This window comes from Morus notabilis, unplaced genomic scaffold (assembly GCF_000414095.1).
Source record: "Morus notabilis unplaced genomic scaffold, ASM41409v2 Scaffold912, whole genome shotgun sequence".
Classification (NCBI taxonomy): domain Eukaryota; kingdom Viridiplantae; phylum Streptophyta; class Magnoliopsida; order Rosales; family Moraceae; genus Morus; species Morus notabilis.
Window position 1 is genome coordinate 258,931 of NW_010368051.1, and position 15,504 is coordinate 274,434.

Consider the following 15,504-nt stretch of genomic DNA (forward strand, 5'->3'; position numbering starts at 1 on the left):
CACAACGGTCAAGTGAAACGGAAACCATAATAAGTTGGGGGCAGGCAAGGAAACAGCCACGTGTGGCTGCGTGAATACCAACATATAGTAAGTATTATTAGTAGTATTGTAATTGTTAGTGTTAGAGAGAGAGAATAATATCCGAGAATAATATCCAATCGCACACCCTTCCGTACACCAACTCCTTCCCAACGGTCATATTTTACCGACACACCCTAACGGTCACATAGGACACCATTTTCCATCGTCTGATCAGGATCTGGTGGCCTCTACTCACCCTCTCCTCGACCCTTCTTGAACATCCTTTTCACTCTCTCCCATCATCATTTCTCTCCTATCTCTCTCTCTCTCTCTCTCTCTCTCTCTCTCTGGTAAATCATAGAAAAAAGAAAAAGCCCCATGATGGAGACTAGCCATGTAATGTAAGCTTTGAGGGTCGTACTCTAAGTTCTAGGAATACTAGTAGTAGTAGTAGAACAAGAAGAAGAAGAAGAGAATTGCTTAGAGAGAGAAAGAGAGGAGAGAGAGAGAGAGAGAGAGAGAGAGTACTACGTCTTTCTTCTATGGTTTATGGTTTCATCTGGGTATTACTTGCTTGCTGCTTCTTGTGATTGGGTAGTACTTTCAGACATGGTGGAGTTCTTCATGGATTTCTCGTCAAGTTCTGAGCTTATTGTTTCTCGGTTTCTGTGCCCCCGGTTTCATCATGTACGTTTCTTCTGCATTTCCATCCCTTGCCTTGTGAAAAAAAATCAATGAGTTTGCTTTGAAGGTTTTGGAATCCGATGATCTTGTTCTTAGTATAGTTTATACTATTACTATTATTATTCATTTATTGGATTGGAAATTCTTTCATTCTTTTCGTTCTTTTTAGGGGGTTGGGGAATTTGATCATTCTTTCTTGTACTTATAGGAACACACTCACAAAACACTCTGTTTGATTTGTTTTCGGTGTTATTGTTGTTGTTGTTATTCATCGGATTCCTATTTTTTTTTTTTTTCCTTCGTTTAGTTTGTTTTGAAAAAAAAAGGGGAGAAAAAAAAGTTCACACACACTCTCACTTTAGTATTCTTCCGGGGTTTTCTGATCTCTTCATAAGTTTTCTTCTTCATTCAAAGGGATTGTTGTGTGAATTACTATAGACTTTATACAGAAAAACCAAAAAAAAAAAAACAAAAACCACCGCATATTAGTGAACAGATTGATTGTAAGAGAAAGAAAGAAGGGTAACGAAAAAACAAAAAAGGAAAAAAAAATTGGAAGGCCATTAGAGAAGAATGTTGGCAGGGTGTTCTTCTAGTTCGACATTGCTATCGCCGAGGCACAGATTGAGGAGTGAAGCACCAGCACAGTTCCAGGCTTGCCATTTCCCTATGAGCACACAGAGATTGGACCTTCCTTGCAGTTTCTCCCGGAAGGAGACTTCGCGGCCGCCGCAGCCTATTAGGCCACCCGTTGTCGGCCTTTCTGTGGAGAAACAGATCGAATTCGAGTCTAAGAAGAAGAAGAGCACCGCCGCTTGTTCGCTGAAGCAGAGCATCAGGCTGCCGCCTCTCGCTACAACGGCGGCAACCGTGCCAGCGCAGAAGGAGACGAAGAGCTTGAAGAGGCAGGGGTCAGTGGATGAGTCAGTTTTAAGCAGCAGAGCCAAGAGGATAAGGGGTTTTCAAGATGATCATGAAGAGGAGGAAATTTTGAGGAGTAGTTTAGGCCAATTGGGTACTACCGGAAACTTTTGGCTGAACCCTCAAGTTCCTTTCTCTTTGACAACATTTTCAGGAGGCGAAGAAGAAGAAGAAGAGAGGGTTTGTTATGTGTCGTCTCCAACTTTGCCACCATTGTCAAACAATGCTTGGTTGGACTCAGTGGTGACCGAGATCACCGAGGGCGAGACTAGCCACGGGCACGGGCAGGGGAGGGAGACCTCTGGGGCATCTAGCGCTTCCTCGGAGAGCCAGAGATTGGCCCTTAGGCTCAATGAGGCTGTTCCTGAGTATGAAGTCGGAAATGGGTCTAGTAGAAATCCTTACTATGGAGGTTCCGGAGTTGTGGAGGCAGAGGAGGACGAGGACATTCGGATTCGAGGCGAGAATGAGGGGTTTGAGCTGATCAGTTTTCTTACTGCTTGTGTGGAGGCAATTGGGTCGAAAAGCGTTCATGGGATTAGCCATTACATTGCCAAGTTAGGCGATCTTGCTTCTCCCAGAGGAATTAGTCCTTTAAGTCGCCTGACGGCTTACTACACAGAGGCTTTAGCGCTTCGAGTTGCGAGGATTTGGCCACAGATTTTTCACATCACGCCTCCGAGGGAGTTTGAGAGGCTTGATGAGGACTCTGGCTCTCCATTGAGGTTTCTTAATCAGGTTACACCAATTCCCAAGTTCCTTCACTTCACTTCCAATGAGTTGTTGCTGCGGGCTTTCGAAGGGAAGGACCGGGTTCACATCATCGATTTCGACATCAGGAAAGGCTTGCAGTGGCCTAGTTTGTTTCAAAGCTTGGCTTCTAGGACTAATCCTCCTAGCCATGTCAGGATCACTGGTATTGGAGAGTCTAAGCAAGAGCTGAACGAGACAGGAGATAGGTTGGCCGGGTTTGCAGAGGCGCTAAACCTACCGTTTGAGTTTCACCCGGTTGTGGACAGGCTTGAGGATGTTAGGCTTTGGATGCTTCATGTCAAGGAGCAGGAGAGTGTGGCTGTGAATTGCGTCTTTCAGCTTCACAAGACGCTTTACGACCCCAATGGAGGCGTTTTCCGCGACTTCTTGGGGCTAATTCGGAGCACAAACCCGACGGTCGTGGTTATGGCAGAGCAGGAAGCAGAGCACAATGACCCCAGGTTGGAAGTAAGAGTGTGCAATTCTCTCAAGTACTATTCGGCAATATTCGACTGCATTGATGCTAGCCAGCTTCCGTTGGATAGCGGCGTAAGGATCAAAGTGGAGGAGATGTTCGCGAGGGAGATAAGGAACATTGTGGCGTGTGAGCGCGGGGACAGAGTTGAGAGGCACGAGAGGTTCGAGAAGTGGAGGAGGATGATGGAGGAAGGAGGGTTCCGAAGCGCGAGGATCGGGGAGAGGGAGGTGATGCAGAGCAGGCTGCTGTTGAAGATGTACTCTTGTGAGGACTACAATGTGAAGGAGCAAGGTCAAGATGGGGCTGCAATCACACTTGGGTGGCAAGATCAGCCTCTCTTCACGGTCTCAGCATGGACACCAGTTGATCTTGCAGGAAGCTCATCATCTTTTTCGCAACCGTGTTGATTGATGATGATGATCATGATGATGGGGATTTTTCTTCTTCTTTTCTTCACACAAAAACATACACCATATTCCATTGTTGTTGCATACAGAAAAAAAAAAAAAAGGAAAAACAAAAGCGATACAGAATTCTTTGTAGGTAGGGGGGAAAATCTAAGTCATTCTTTCATTCTTTTCTTGCAGATAAAAAGAAAAAAAAAGAGTCAGAACCATTTATTTGTATTAATACAGCAGTAAGGGAAATACTGATTTCAATTTCTTTCCTAGATTCAGGGATTAGTTCTAGTATTTGGAGTCAAGTTGTTGTGTTCATTATTATTCTTTCATTCTTTTATGTGTATGCTGAAATTCTTTTGTTATAATTAATAGTCCAGTCAATGTCATCCCATCCTGTTTCATGAAAATCATGTAGTTGAAATTATTTGTTATATATGAAATTGTCTTTTAATTACTTTTGAGTTATTCTTGATTTCTCATTACTGCGTAATTTCTTATTTTAGTTCTTTAACATTGAGCCTCGCATTCTCTATGGTAGAGTGTTAAAAAGTAATCAACTGAACCGGGACACAAGTCTAGAACCGTAAAATCTTCATCAATCAAATCCTGAAATCAATCTGACGGTTAAAACCTGTACATAGATTTAATTTACGCTTACAAATTATGTCCTGCTAAGGTATTTCATACCATACCAGTCACTAACTCTTCTCTATTAATTTATTTAAATGGACGGAACGAGTAGACTACAAAAACGAATGATTCAAGCAGCCCACCGAGCTAGCTTGGGGTATTAAAAATGGCCGTAGCAATGAGATTTTAATAGATCAGTTAAAGTAAGAGAAAATTGATGATGTTACTTTTAGAATATATAAGTCTAAATTTTTATTTTTTATTTTGTTTTAAAGAAAATCTCTTATTTTTAATTATATTTTTTTAAACTAATCTAATTATTTAATATCTTTTTAACTAATCTAATTATTTAATTAAAAAATTATTAATAAAAAATAAAAATTTAGACTTATATACTTTAAAAAATATTTATCTTTTTTTTTTTTTTTTTTTTTTTTTTTTTTTTTTTAAAAAAAAACCCCCAAAAAAATTTTTTTTTTTTTTTTTTTTTTTTTTTTTTTTTTTTCAAAATAAAGCCTCAATTTTCGTAGGAGGGCGTCAATAGAATAAAATAAACAATCCCCAAAAAAACTGGGTACGATACAAGAGCACCACTTACTGCATTATTCTAAAAGAGTTGATGAAAATTATCAAAATGTCTACAACTGAACTATTCCCACAAGAAGCCGATCTTCTCTTCCCAACTCTGCTAATCGTCTTTTTACCTCTCATTTTCTTGGTCACCAAACGCCTGAAAGCTTCATTTTCCAAATCCCCAACACTTCCACCGGGTCCATTTCCATGGCCAATTTTGGGCAACATTCCTCATCTCAAAAACGAGCCTCTATACGTAACCCTAGCGCGCTTCGCGAAAACTTACGGCTCTGATCTCATCTCAATCAAACTTGGTTCTCAACTCCTCATCGTTGGATCATCACCAGCTGCGGCAATGGAGGTCTTGAAGACCCATGATCGAAATTTATCGGCACGATATGTTCCTCACGTCGTACCGACTAAGAACCCTGAATTGAACAATTTCTCACTTGGATGGACTTTTGAGTGCAATGATAGTTAGAAAAACATGGGATGACATCGTCAAAGAAAGAAAGAAGATAAGAAAGTCTTATTATAAGGATGCTTCACCAAGGCCTCAATTAGACTTCCTTGATGCCATGTTAGAATATGGTTCTCCTGATTTTCAGATTAATATTCTCCTTCTGGTATGATTCCTTCTCTCTCTAGTCTCTACTATGTCTCCATGATCTTCCTTTAAAGACTAGTATGAATGACATGCCTCAGACAAGTTCGTATGTTCGAAAACATTTTTCACTTAAGGTACATTTACTGATCATGAATTGAAAAAAAAAATATATATATATATATATAAAATAAATTCTAAGAGAAAAGGTTGAAGTTCCACGAAATTAAGTTCCAGGAATTTCATATTTTCAGTTTTTACTAATCTATTGGGTTATTAAATTATAAAGAGAATTAAATTCCTTTGCTAAAGAATTAGAAGTAAGTGGAATAAATAAGCATGGTTACAAACGTACCCTTATGTGAAGTAAATATTCAAATAAAAGTAAGGGTATACTGTGTAAATGGATTAGCCAGTTTCTATTTTCTAGGGGAAGAAAATTATATCTAAAATAACATTTAATACAAATTGAAAAGGGTGATCATGACATTTTCAAAAATTTAACTGTTTTAGAGGGTGTTTTAGGTATGTTTTTATAAACACAAGAGGCTAAAGTTTTAGGCATTTGCATAATAAGAGAATCGAAAGTGGTATGACAAAATACATTAGTGTTTTAGGTATTTTCCTATTTAAGAAAGAGTAGTCTTAAATTTGAAGCTCTGCACCTACCGCATTATAATCTACCATATCATCTCACACAATATACACAAATTATTTGTCCGACCGTTGTTAAACAACTAACTAATCACATTATCGTCATGAATATTCCAAACAGATTTATAATGTAATTAATTTGCAGGAGTTGTTTTCCGGTGGAACAGACAGCAGCAGCAGCACAGTAGAGTGGTTGATGGCAGAACTCATAAGGAATCCGAAATGCATGAAGATTATTCGAGAAGAACTCGAAAGAGAAATCGGAAGCCAAGAAATGGTGATGGAATGTGATCTTCCAAAGTTGAAATACCTCGAATGCTGCCTTAAAGAGCCCCTGAGGCTACCCCCTCCTGCACCGCTTCCGATTCCTCACCGAGATGCCGAGACATGCCAAGTGATGAACTACACCGTCCCGAAGAACTCGGAGATTTTGGTGAATGTTTGGGCTATTGGAAGAGACACCAATCACTGGGAAGACCCATTAGAGTTCAAACCAGAGAGATTTCTTAACTCGAGCTTGGATTTCAAAGGGGCTAATGCCATTCGGAGCAGGAAGGAGAATCTGCCCTGGCCAACCCTTGGCTTCCAAGCAAGTTCCTCTAATCGTTGCTTCTCTGGTCCATTCATTTGATTGGTCTCTGCCAAATGGAAAGGATCCAAAGGACTTGGATATGGCTGAGAAATATGACATTAACATGCTGAAGAAAGAACCTCTGCTTGTTGTTCCTAAAGCAAGGAAGTAAGGAAATGAATAGGCCTTCTGTTTGTTTCGCAAATTTGAACCATAGTTCAAACTTTTTTACCTCAGTATTTTCTCTTAATAAATTTAAATTTCTATTAAACTTTCTACTCCATCTCTCAAGGGTTGACTAAAGTAGTGTGTGCTAGCTGATCCTGCTGTAATGAGTACATGTAACTGTCTCATCGTATTCGTATAAATCAAAGCAAAATAATGTCTTCACCTTCTAAACAAAAGGTTGTTTGTTGTTTGTGGATTAGCTAGCATTTATGTCATCATGGGTTTTTGTTTTTGTTTTGTTTTTTTTTTATGAAGTTATTGGAGATGATTGCCTAAAAATTAAAATTGTCCCTTAAAATGGGGCTGTTTTCTCTGAGTACTAAAACAAGTAAATTTGTTCGGTTATATTCTAGAAACATATTTTCAGCATATAAAACATTGAAAACAAATGGGAAACTGGATTTTTTTTTTCTTTTTATCATTTATGTTTTCCATCCTATGTAATTTCCTCAACAGCTTGAGAAACGTGAGAAAATGTGTTCCAAACCATTACCAAAAAAGATGAAGGAAGGAAGAGGGTGTAGGAATTATTTGTAATGTTCCCCTCAAGTTAGCAGCTAGAAACCTCACTAATTCAAGAGAAACGTTAACTTAGTTAAAATAAAATAATAAAAATAACATTACAGGGAAAAAAATCTTATACAGAACACTCAGAATTATAAATCTCAAATCTTAAGGTTTTCTAAACTCGTCATGGGATCTTAAACTATTCTTTCTCAATCAATCGAAACCTCAAATATGAAGCTTACCTGCGTCACATGAACTATATATGAACTTGCGCTTAATAAGTAAATCATAAATCAATCCACTTTTAAAATACTTCTTTTTAACTTTAAGGTCTTTTTGTATAAAATTGATCTCTTGTTATTAGACTCTTTCATGTAGCTCCTACCTTGAAATCTTCCATTCCTCAAAGATTTAACCATTTTTTAGTACATAATAAGCGCATAATTTCACGTCACACTAAGAAAAATACTTTCAAAAACTCATAAAATAATATCAACAATAATATTTATAAACTGAAAATTGTCATTAGAAATATATGTTCAAATGATGTAGTGGAGCTAGATCTCACAATCAAGCTGCTTAAGGGGGAAAACTACTCTCACTTAATTTTCTCTTTCGTTCTCTCTATTTCTCTCTCTATCTCTATCTCTTCTTTCTTTTCCTTTCTTTCCTCTCCTTTCTTTTTCTTTCTTTTCACGTTCTCTTTTTATGCCGTAGAATATATGTATGTAACGAAGAAGTACTTCAAGCTCATTGCTTATACTTTCCTTTGGTACGTTAATTAATTGCCACAAAATATGTGACTCCTTGAAGCTAATCACTTAGATGTCCACGCGTCTTTATTCTACAACACCAAGATATTAAATAGCCACCTCCTGCTTGTAGCATCTATATTTCACTCTCTTACGCCACCTCTTGCTTACCAACAAATCCAAAAATAATAATTTTTAACTAAATTCTATTTTTCTTAACTAAGCTAAGAGCTCCAAAATAGTGGAAATTATATTATTGAGTGAAAAATGATAAAGTGGGTAGCTTGGTAGGAGGAAAAGAGTGGAAGGAAAATAATCTGCTAGATTATTTTTCTATTTTCAGACAAAAATGAGATGTTGTCTCCGACTCCAGTATTCATGGCACCAATAAGAGATCATAATCTGTCCGATTATATTTCATCATCTGATAGATTATAACAGGAGGTCAGTGACTGATATCAGAACCGGAGACAACCTCTTAAAAACAACAGCCAACCTCTTAAAAAGAGTATGATAACACAAAAACAACACATTCTGCAAAATACAATAACTTTGGCAACGACAACACCCTATAACCAGTAATGACCTAAAAACAATGAATTGAAAATAAAATAAAAGGATTTCTTATGAAAAAAGAAATTAAAAAGAAAAATTGTTTACAAGGACATAATTAGAATGAGTTAACAAAATAATAGTTCTACGTGGTTCATTGATTCGAATAGAGATTCAAAAATTTTATAAGAAAAAACATTATAATAAAAAAGTTTAAATTGTAGTACAAATCTATGCATTGTTTAGACCACTATTTTTAAAAAACCTGAATCTTTAATTTGAAGGCAATGATAGGAATCTCACTTTAGAAAATTATTCTCTATATGCCTCATCATTTCAGCAGATTTTCCACTATAGGTTGGAGAGGTAAATAGGAGGCCATCTTTTCTTTTCATTATGGAGATTTGTATTATTAGTAAAGAAAGACTTATTTTGCACTTGTAGGGTAAGCATCATTGTATCACTGATATATATATATATATATATATATATATATAAATATTCCAGCCATTATTGCATTGTTGTAGGTAAGCACTAAGTAGCAGACTTTATGTTATAAAATGATGAAACAATTCCACACACAAACTGCATTCGAAAAGAAGCAGCAATACTAGCTAGATGATAAAAATCATCAAAATGTCTCCAACTGTAATACTATTCCCACAAGAATCCAATCTTCTCTTCCCAACTCTTCTCATCATCTTTTTACCTCTCATTTTCTTTGTCGCCAAACGCTTGAAAGCTTCATTTTCCAGATCCCCACCACTTCCACCAGGTCCATTTCCATGGCCAATCTTGGGCAACATTCCTCATCTAAAAAAGGAGCCTCTGTACGTAACCCTAGCGGGCTTTGCGAAAACTTACGGCTCTGATCTCATCTCAATTAAACTTGGTTCTCAAATCCTCATCGTTGGATCATCACCAGCTGCCGCAATGGAGATCTTGAAGACCCACGATCGAAATTTATCGGCGCGATATGTTCCTCACATCATACCGGCTAAGAATCCTGAATTGAACAATTTCTCACTTGGATGGACTTTTGAGTGCAATGATAGTTGGAGAAACATGCGTGCACTTTGCCGAGCTGAGCTATTCTCAGTCAAAGCATTGCAATCTCAAGCAAGCATAAGAGAGAAAAAGATAATGGAGATGTTGGAATTCATAGGTAAAATGGAAGGCAAGGCGATGAAGTTTAGGGACATAATTTTTGCTTCCATATTTAACATGATGAGCAATATTATGGTCTCGAGAGATTTTCTGAATCTGGAGTTGGAGTATGAAAGTGTAAATGGCCAAGGAATTTGCGCGTTTTGGAGGGAACTCTTCGGCCTCGGCGGTATTCCGAATATATCCGATATGTATCCCATGTTAGGTCCTTTGGATCTACAAAAGCTGAGAAAGAAGTCCATGGAAATGTTTGGCAAGGTTTGTGAACTATGGGATGACATCGTCAAAGAAAGAAAGAAGATGAGAAAGTCTTATTATAAGGATGCTTCACCAAGGCCTCAATTAGACTTCCTTGATGCCATGTTAGAAAATGGCTATCCTGATTTTCAGATTAACATTCTCCTTCTGGTATGATTCCTTTTTTCTCTTCTTTCTCTCCATGATCTGCCCTTAAAAGTCTCGGAACAACGACGTGCGTTTAGGCACGTTCCCATTATCAGCGGAAACATTTTTCACCAACGAAACCGGTCTTTAAGTAAATATATATTTTTGAGACGATTGAATGTAAATATTTATTTATGCGGAGTAAATATAATATTTATTGGTAAAACACACGGCATATGTATTATCAGAAAATATATTATTTACATGATTAAAAATATGTTATTTACTTAAAAACCATTTGAAAAATATGTTATTTTATATATAATTACTATTAATTTACTTACGCGATTGCTTATTATCCGGCTCACACTTAAGAGAGTGTTTGAAATATAAAAATGCCGGTCTACCTCTTAACAACTTAAGTTTTTAAGATGGATTAGCGAACTAACCTAGGGATGTATCATAATACTTTTTTATTTTTATTTATAATTCCTGAATTTACCGTTAGATTGTTTTCTTGTAAAATAATAGAGAAAGTATAATTAATTTTAATGTGTTGTCACTTCCTGTTCTTAAAATGTTGTTGAAGTAATTTTGATAAAAAATTATCTTTACCTCAAATTAATATTTGTCCGTCAAACACATTATCATAACGAATATTCCAAACTGATTTATCATGTAATAAATTTGTAGGAGTTGTTTTCCGCTGGAACAGACAGCAGTAGCACCACAGTAGAGTGGCTAATGGCAGAACTTGTAAGGAATCCGAAATGCATGAAGATTCTTCGAGAAGAACTCGAAAGAGAAATCGGAAGCCAAGAAATGGTGATGGAATGTGATCTTCCAAAGTTGAAATACCTCGAATGCTGCCTTAAAGAGCCCCTGAGGCTACCCCCTCCTGCACCGCTTCCGATTCCTCACCGAGCTGCCGAGACATGCCAAGTGATGAACTACACCGTCCCGAAGAACTCGGAGATTTTGGTGAATGTTTGGGCTATTGGAAGAGACCCCAATCACTGGGAAGACCCATTAGAGTTCAAACCAGAGAGATTTCTTAACTCGAGTTTGGATTTCAAAGGGACTAATTTCGAGTACTTGCCATTCGGAGCAGGAAGGAGAATCTGCCCTGGCCAACCCTTGGCTTCCAAGCAAGTTCCTCTAATCGTTGCTTCTCTGGTCCATTCATTTGATTGGTCTCTGCCAAATGGAAAGGATCCAAAGGAATTGGATATGGCTGAGAAATATGACATTAACATGCTGAAGAAAGAACCTCTGCTTGTTGTTCCTAAAGTTAGGAAGTAAGGAAAAAAACCAGAGTTCAAACTTTTTTATTAGAGTGTTTTTTTATTTTTTATTTTTATTTTTTATGTTATTCTGTTCCATCCTCGAGAATTGGACTAAAGTAATGTGTGCTATTTTTCCTTTTGTGATGAGTACAGGTAGTTGTTTCTCATCATGCTCGTGTAAATCTAAGCAAAATAATGTCTTCATCTTGTGAACAAAAGAATACATTGTTGTTTTTTTTGTTTGTGGATTAGCTAGTATTTATGACATCATAAATATTCTGGTCTCGAGGGGATTTTGAATGTTTAAAAATGCGTGAGAATGAAATAAAGGACAGGCAGAAGAAGAAGGACTGAAAGAGAAAGTTTTTGGTGTTTCCATGGCAACAGTTTCAGCCAAGCATGAGTGAAGAAAATGGTGCTGTCGGTGCAATAGTACTTCGTGCAACACTCTAGTGTACATCCTCATTTATCAAAAATAAAATGAAATAAAATAAATAAATAATAAAACAACAACAACAACAACTCCAACTCAAGTGGCCTCTTATTATAAATTAAATTTAACCACTTGGAATTAAGAATCAAACCATCAAATAATTCTTGAATATTTTTTATATGGAGCAAGGTTTGATTCCGTTCCCACTAGCTAGCTGCAAGCCTGCTGCATATAATATTGTTGTTTGGTTGGGAGATTCGTACCCTAATTCGAATCATGGTTCATGGTTTGCTACAGTATTTTTTCTCATAAAAAATACACGTAAATCAAAAATAACTTTAATATTATGATTCTAATCCATGAACTAAACGTCTATGTAATGTATTATGATAGTGGTTGTGTGGGGCTATTGCCCTAATTTATCTCACGCGCAATTTTATCCGTAGATTATAGTAACTTGTTTGTTTCTCCCTCTAACATAGAGTACTATGCCCCCGATTTTTTCTTTCTTCTCTAATTTTCTCTTTCTTTTTTCTTTGCCAACATAATTATTAATTACCACTTTTTTATATCCTAAAGTGACCAACTAGGCTTATGTTAATTTATCTCTTATGGTACGAATTTCCACGAGTACTGCTTTATCTTTAGCATTTTGCATGATGAAAAAGCGAATGCAACTGTAGCCAGTGATGGAATTTCGACTTTTTAAGGGCTTGGAACTTTCATTTTAAAAAGTTAAATCTGTTGAGTAGGATTGCTCAGTATCAGTATTTATTGTTATATATGTTTAAACAATGTATGACTCACAATTCTTTTTAGCTTTTACACTCCTTTATAAAATTGTACTCTTTTTGGAATCACTAATTTTGTATTTGATGGATTAAGCCGCTCGATTAAGCTAGCTTAACTTTGATACTATGATGGAATTTAGACTTACTAAAAATGTGGAGTTCCATTTTAAAATACCAACCGGTTAAGCAGGGTAGTTTAATAGATTTATAAATTGATGTTTATTATTATGTTTAAACAACATAACACTCGAGTTTCTTTTTACTCTTTACAGACTGCTCTCCTCAGCGGCTGACTCATACGTTTTTATTACATTAATTTGTCATTTTCTTTTTTCTTATCTATGGAATACTTTTGTGATTTATGGCTTTCACCACACGAGTCTTGGCTCAGCTCAAGTTATAATCAGAGTCATTGGTTCGATATTTTAGTTGTGACTACTCTTTTTCTTACTAATCAATGTCAAATAGCAATGTATAGCAAAATATATATAAATATATATATATATATATGTATACATATCATCACAAAACTACATCTTTCCGTTACAGAAAAAAAAAACACTTAGGGTGCATTTGGAACTTGTTCCAAAATAATTTTATTTTTTGTATAAAAATGAAAACGAAAACGTTTTCACTTTCATTTTGAAATCATTTCTAAAAATGTGTTTGGTAGTTTTATTCCGAGATTGTTTTCAGTTTAAAAAAAAACTAAAATTGTGTTTGGTGGTTTAATTTTTAAAAACATGTAATAATATATTAAATAAACATTATATACATGAAAATTCTTAATTTGAAATAAATTCGGTACATATTGTCTATATATCTTTTGGTCCACATGTTGCGAGATGGTTGAAATATTTGAAATTAGTTTTTCAATTTTGTAATTTCAAAAAATAGTGTTATAAATTAAAATATTATATATATATAACTAAAAATAAACTAAAAGAAACTAGGAGGTACATATTTATATAATTACTGCATGCACATATATTTGTTTTATATTAACGTTTGCTGACGTTTGAAGTGACAATACACTAGAGCCGGCCGTGTGTAATCAACAAATGATCAAGAAAATCTGTAGATGCGATCCCACTCATGTCAAAAGAAGCAATGTATAATGCATTCTATTTCAGATTAATATCCAACCTCAAGCAGTTAGTGGTACTTGCTGTTAAATAGTTAATTTAAAAGTTTTTATATATATCGATCCCTTATTTCAAGCTTATTTTCAAGCAATTAATTAATAGTTCATGTACTGTAATCTAGAAAAAACAACAATTATGCGTGAGAGTAAACAATAACGTCTTCGTTTCCAAACTGATCACCGCACATTTATGAAAAATCTCTTCTTCAATTAAGCTGCAGGTATATATATACTTTTGTTTCTATATATTTTTATAAATTTAAGTTAAAGTTATGTATCACGCTAACTACTTACGTTTCCAAATATTTAATAACTCAAACTGTTTGAGAAGGGAAACCAAACTGTTTATATATTAATCAAGCTCGTCAGAAACAGATAGAAACTTTCGTTACAGATGAATGAGACATATATATATATATATATTTATATAAACAACCAGTACTACTTAATATCATTTAAGATGCTCAGCTTTCGGAACGACAAGCAAAGGTTGTTTCATCCCCATAGCAATACCGTATTTCTCAGTCATATCAATGTCGTTGGGACTGATTCCTTGTGGAAGAGACCAATCAAAGGAATGGATAAAAGAAGCAACCATCAAGGGAATCTGCTTGGCAACCATGGGCATTCCAGGGCAGAATCTCCTTCCTGAACCAAAGGGAAAGTACTCAAAGTCATTCCCTTTGAAGTCTATACTCGAGTTGAGAAATCTCTCTGGTTTGAACTCCAATGGATCTTCCCAGTAACTCGGGTTTCGTCCGATAGCCCAGAAATTTAACAGAACCTGAGAGTCCTTTGGAAAGGTGTAGTCCATTACTATGCATGACTCGGCCGCTCGATGAGGAAGAATAAGTGGACCCGCTGGGTGTAATCTTAGAATTTCTTTGAGACATGCTTGAAGGTATGTTAGCTTAGGGAGATCTGATTCTTTTACCGCGCGATCTCGGCCGATTTCTCTTATGAGCTCCTCTTGAAGAATCTTCATGCATCTTGGATTCTTTATCAGTTCTGCCATCGTTCACTCAACTGTGGAACTGCTTGTCTCTGTCCCAGCAACAAATAGCTCCTGTAAAGTATTTATTAATTTTGGTAACCATATTCGATAAAGTTTAATTGCAAGGTTGAAATAGCTAGGTGTTAATTTTATGTAGTGTTTTAATTGTGTACTGCATGCAAGTTGAGTACTTATGCTTGTATTTAGTTGTTAATATTGTAAAATTATGAATGAGCTGGATAAAGTTTTAGATGATGATCAAAAGAGGTGATATTACTATACTCTCACGTACTATTTTGTAATAAAAATAAAAAAATAAAAAAATAAAAACAAAAATCCAACTACAGAAAGAAAAAAGAAAGAAAGAACTAATAAAAGAGACCTTGTGGTAGCTCGGCCAACTTGGCTTTGATGGACTACTCCAGTCTTGTACCTTGTGACCTAAGTAATGAAATATGACTCTAGTCCCATAGTGGCTTTATATATATATATATATATATATATATATAAAAAAAAGAACTACTAGAGAGTGATTTTATACTAAACGGGCTTCATACTACTTTTTCTGGTGGGTGGGTTTGTTACTTAAAAAGAAAAATTAGTCAAAATCGAACATTGATCGAGATAGATGTACGACAAAATCCAAAATAGATGATATATTATTATATGAATAAAACCAAAAATCGAACATTATTGAAGAAGATTCTCTAATATTTCTTTGAAACATTTTCTTTTTTCTTTTCCTCCACTATATCTATCGAATTGGTAGGGTTCACATTGATTTGCGCTTAAAAAAATAAAATAAAATAAAATAAAAGACTTAGTTTAGGACAACTACGTATAAAAGTATTGAAGAATTAATCAAGAGATTCGCTGACAAAAATGATAACATTATTTAAATACAACACGTCCAAGTGCATTCTTAGGAAAATGATTAATGAGTTTTCGCAGATTTCACCAGTTTTCTTGGACGATT

General features: G+C 35.7%; 3 protein-coding genes and 1 pseudogene across 3 annotated transcripts; 3 read left to right on the forward strand and 1 right to left on the reverse strand.

Moving 5' to 3' along the window:
- Positions 1 to 982: 982 nt before the first annotated feature.
- On the forward strand, positions 983 to 3,547 carry LOC21393860 (scarecrow-like protein 28). Its single transcript, XM_010114263.2, has one exon. The coding sequence runs from the start codon at positions 1,279 to 1,281 to the stop codon at positions 3,262 to 3,264; it is 1,986 nt and encodes a 661-aa protein (XP_010112565.1). The 5' UTR covers positions 983 to 1,278; the 3' UTR covers positions 3,265 to 3,547.
- Positions 3,548 to 5,816: 2,269 nt separating this feature from the next.
- On the forward strand, positions 5,817 to 6,464 carry LOC21393861 (annotated as a pseudogene).
- A 2,501-nt stretch (positions 6,465 to 8,965) lies between these two features.
- On the forward strand, positions 8,966 to 11,182 carry LOC21393862 ((S)-N-methylcoclaurine 3'-hydroxylase isozyme 1). Its single transcript, XM_010114265.1, has 2 exons — positions 8,966 to 9,904; positions 10,574 to 11,182. The coding sequence occupies exons 1-2, from the start codon at positions 8,966 to 8,968 to the stop codon at positions 11,180 to 11,182; spliced, it is 1,548 nt and encodes a 515-aa protein (XP_010112567.1).
- Positions 11,183 to 13,985: 2,803 nt separating this feature from the next.
- On the reverse strand, positions 13,986 to 14,549 carry LOC21393863 ((S)-N-methylcoclaurine 3'-hydroxylase isozyme 1). Its single transcript, XM_010114266.1, has one exon. The coding sequence runs from the start codon at positions 14,547 to 14,549 to the stop codon at positions 13,986 to 13,988; it is 564 nt and encodes a 187-aa protein (XP_010112568.1).
- Positions 14,550 to 15,504: the final 955 nt, after the last annotated feature.

Coding starts and splice junctions, on each gene's coding strand:
- LOC21393860 (XM_010114263.2), top strand. CDS start 1,279: ATGTTGGCAGGGTGTTCTTCTAGTTCGACATTGCTATCGCCGAGGCAC.
- LOC21393862 (XM_010114265.1), top strand. CDS start 8,966: ATGTCTCCAACTGTAATACTATTCCCACAAGAATCCAATCTTCTCTTC. Junction 9,905..10,573: donor AGATTAACATTCTCCTTCTG/GTATGATTCCTT, acceptor ATAAATTTGTAG/GAGTTGTTTTCCGCTGGAAC.
- LOC21393863 (XM_010114266.1), bottom strand. CDS start 14,549: ATGGCAGAACTGATAAAGAATCCAAGATGCATGAAGATTCTTCAAGAG.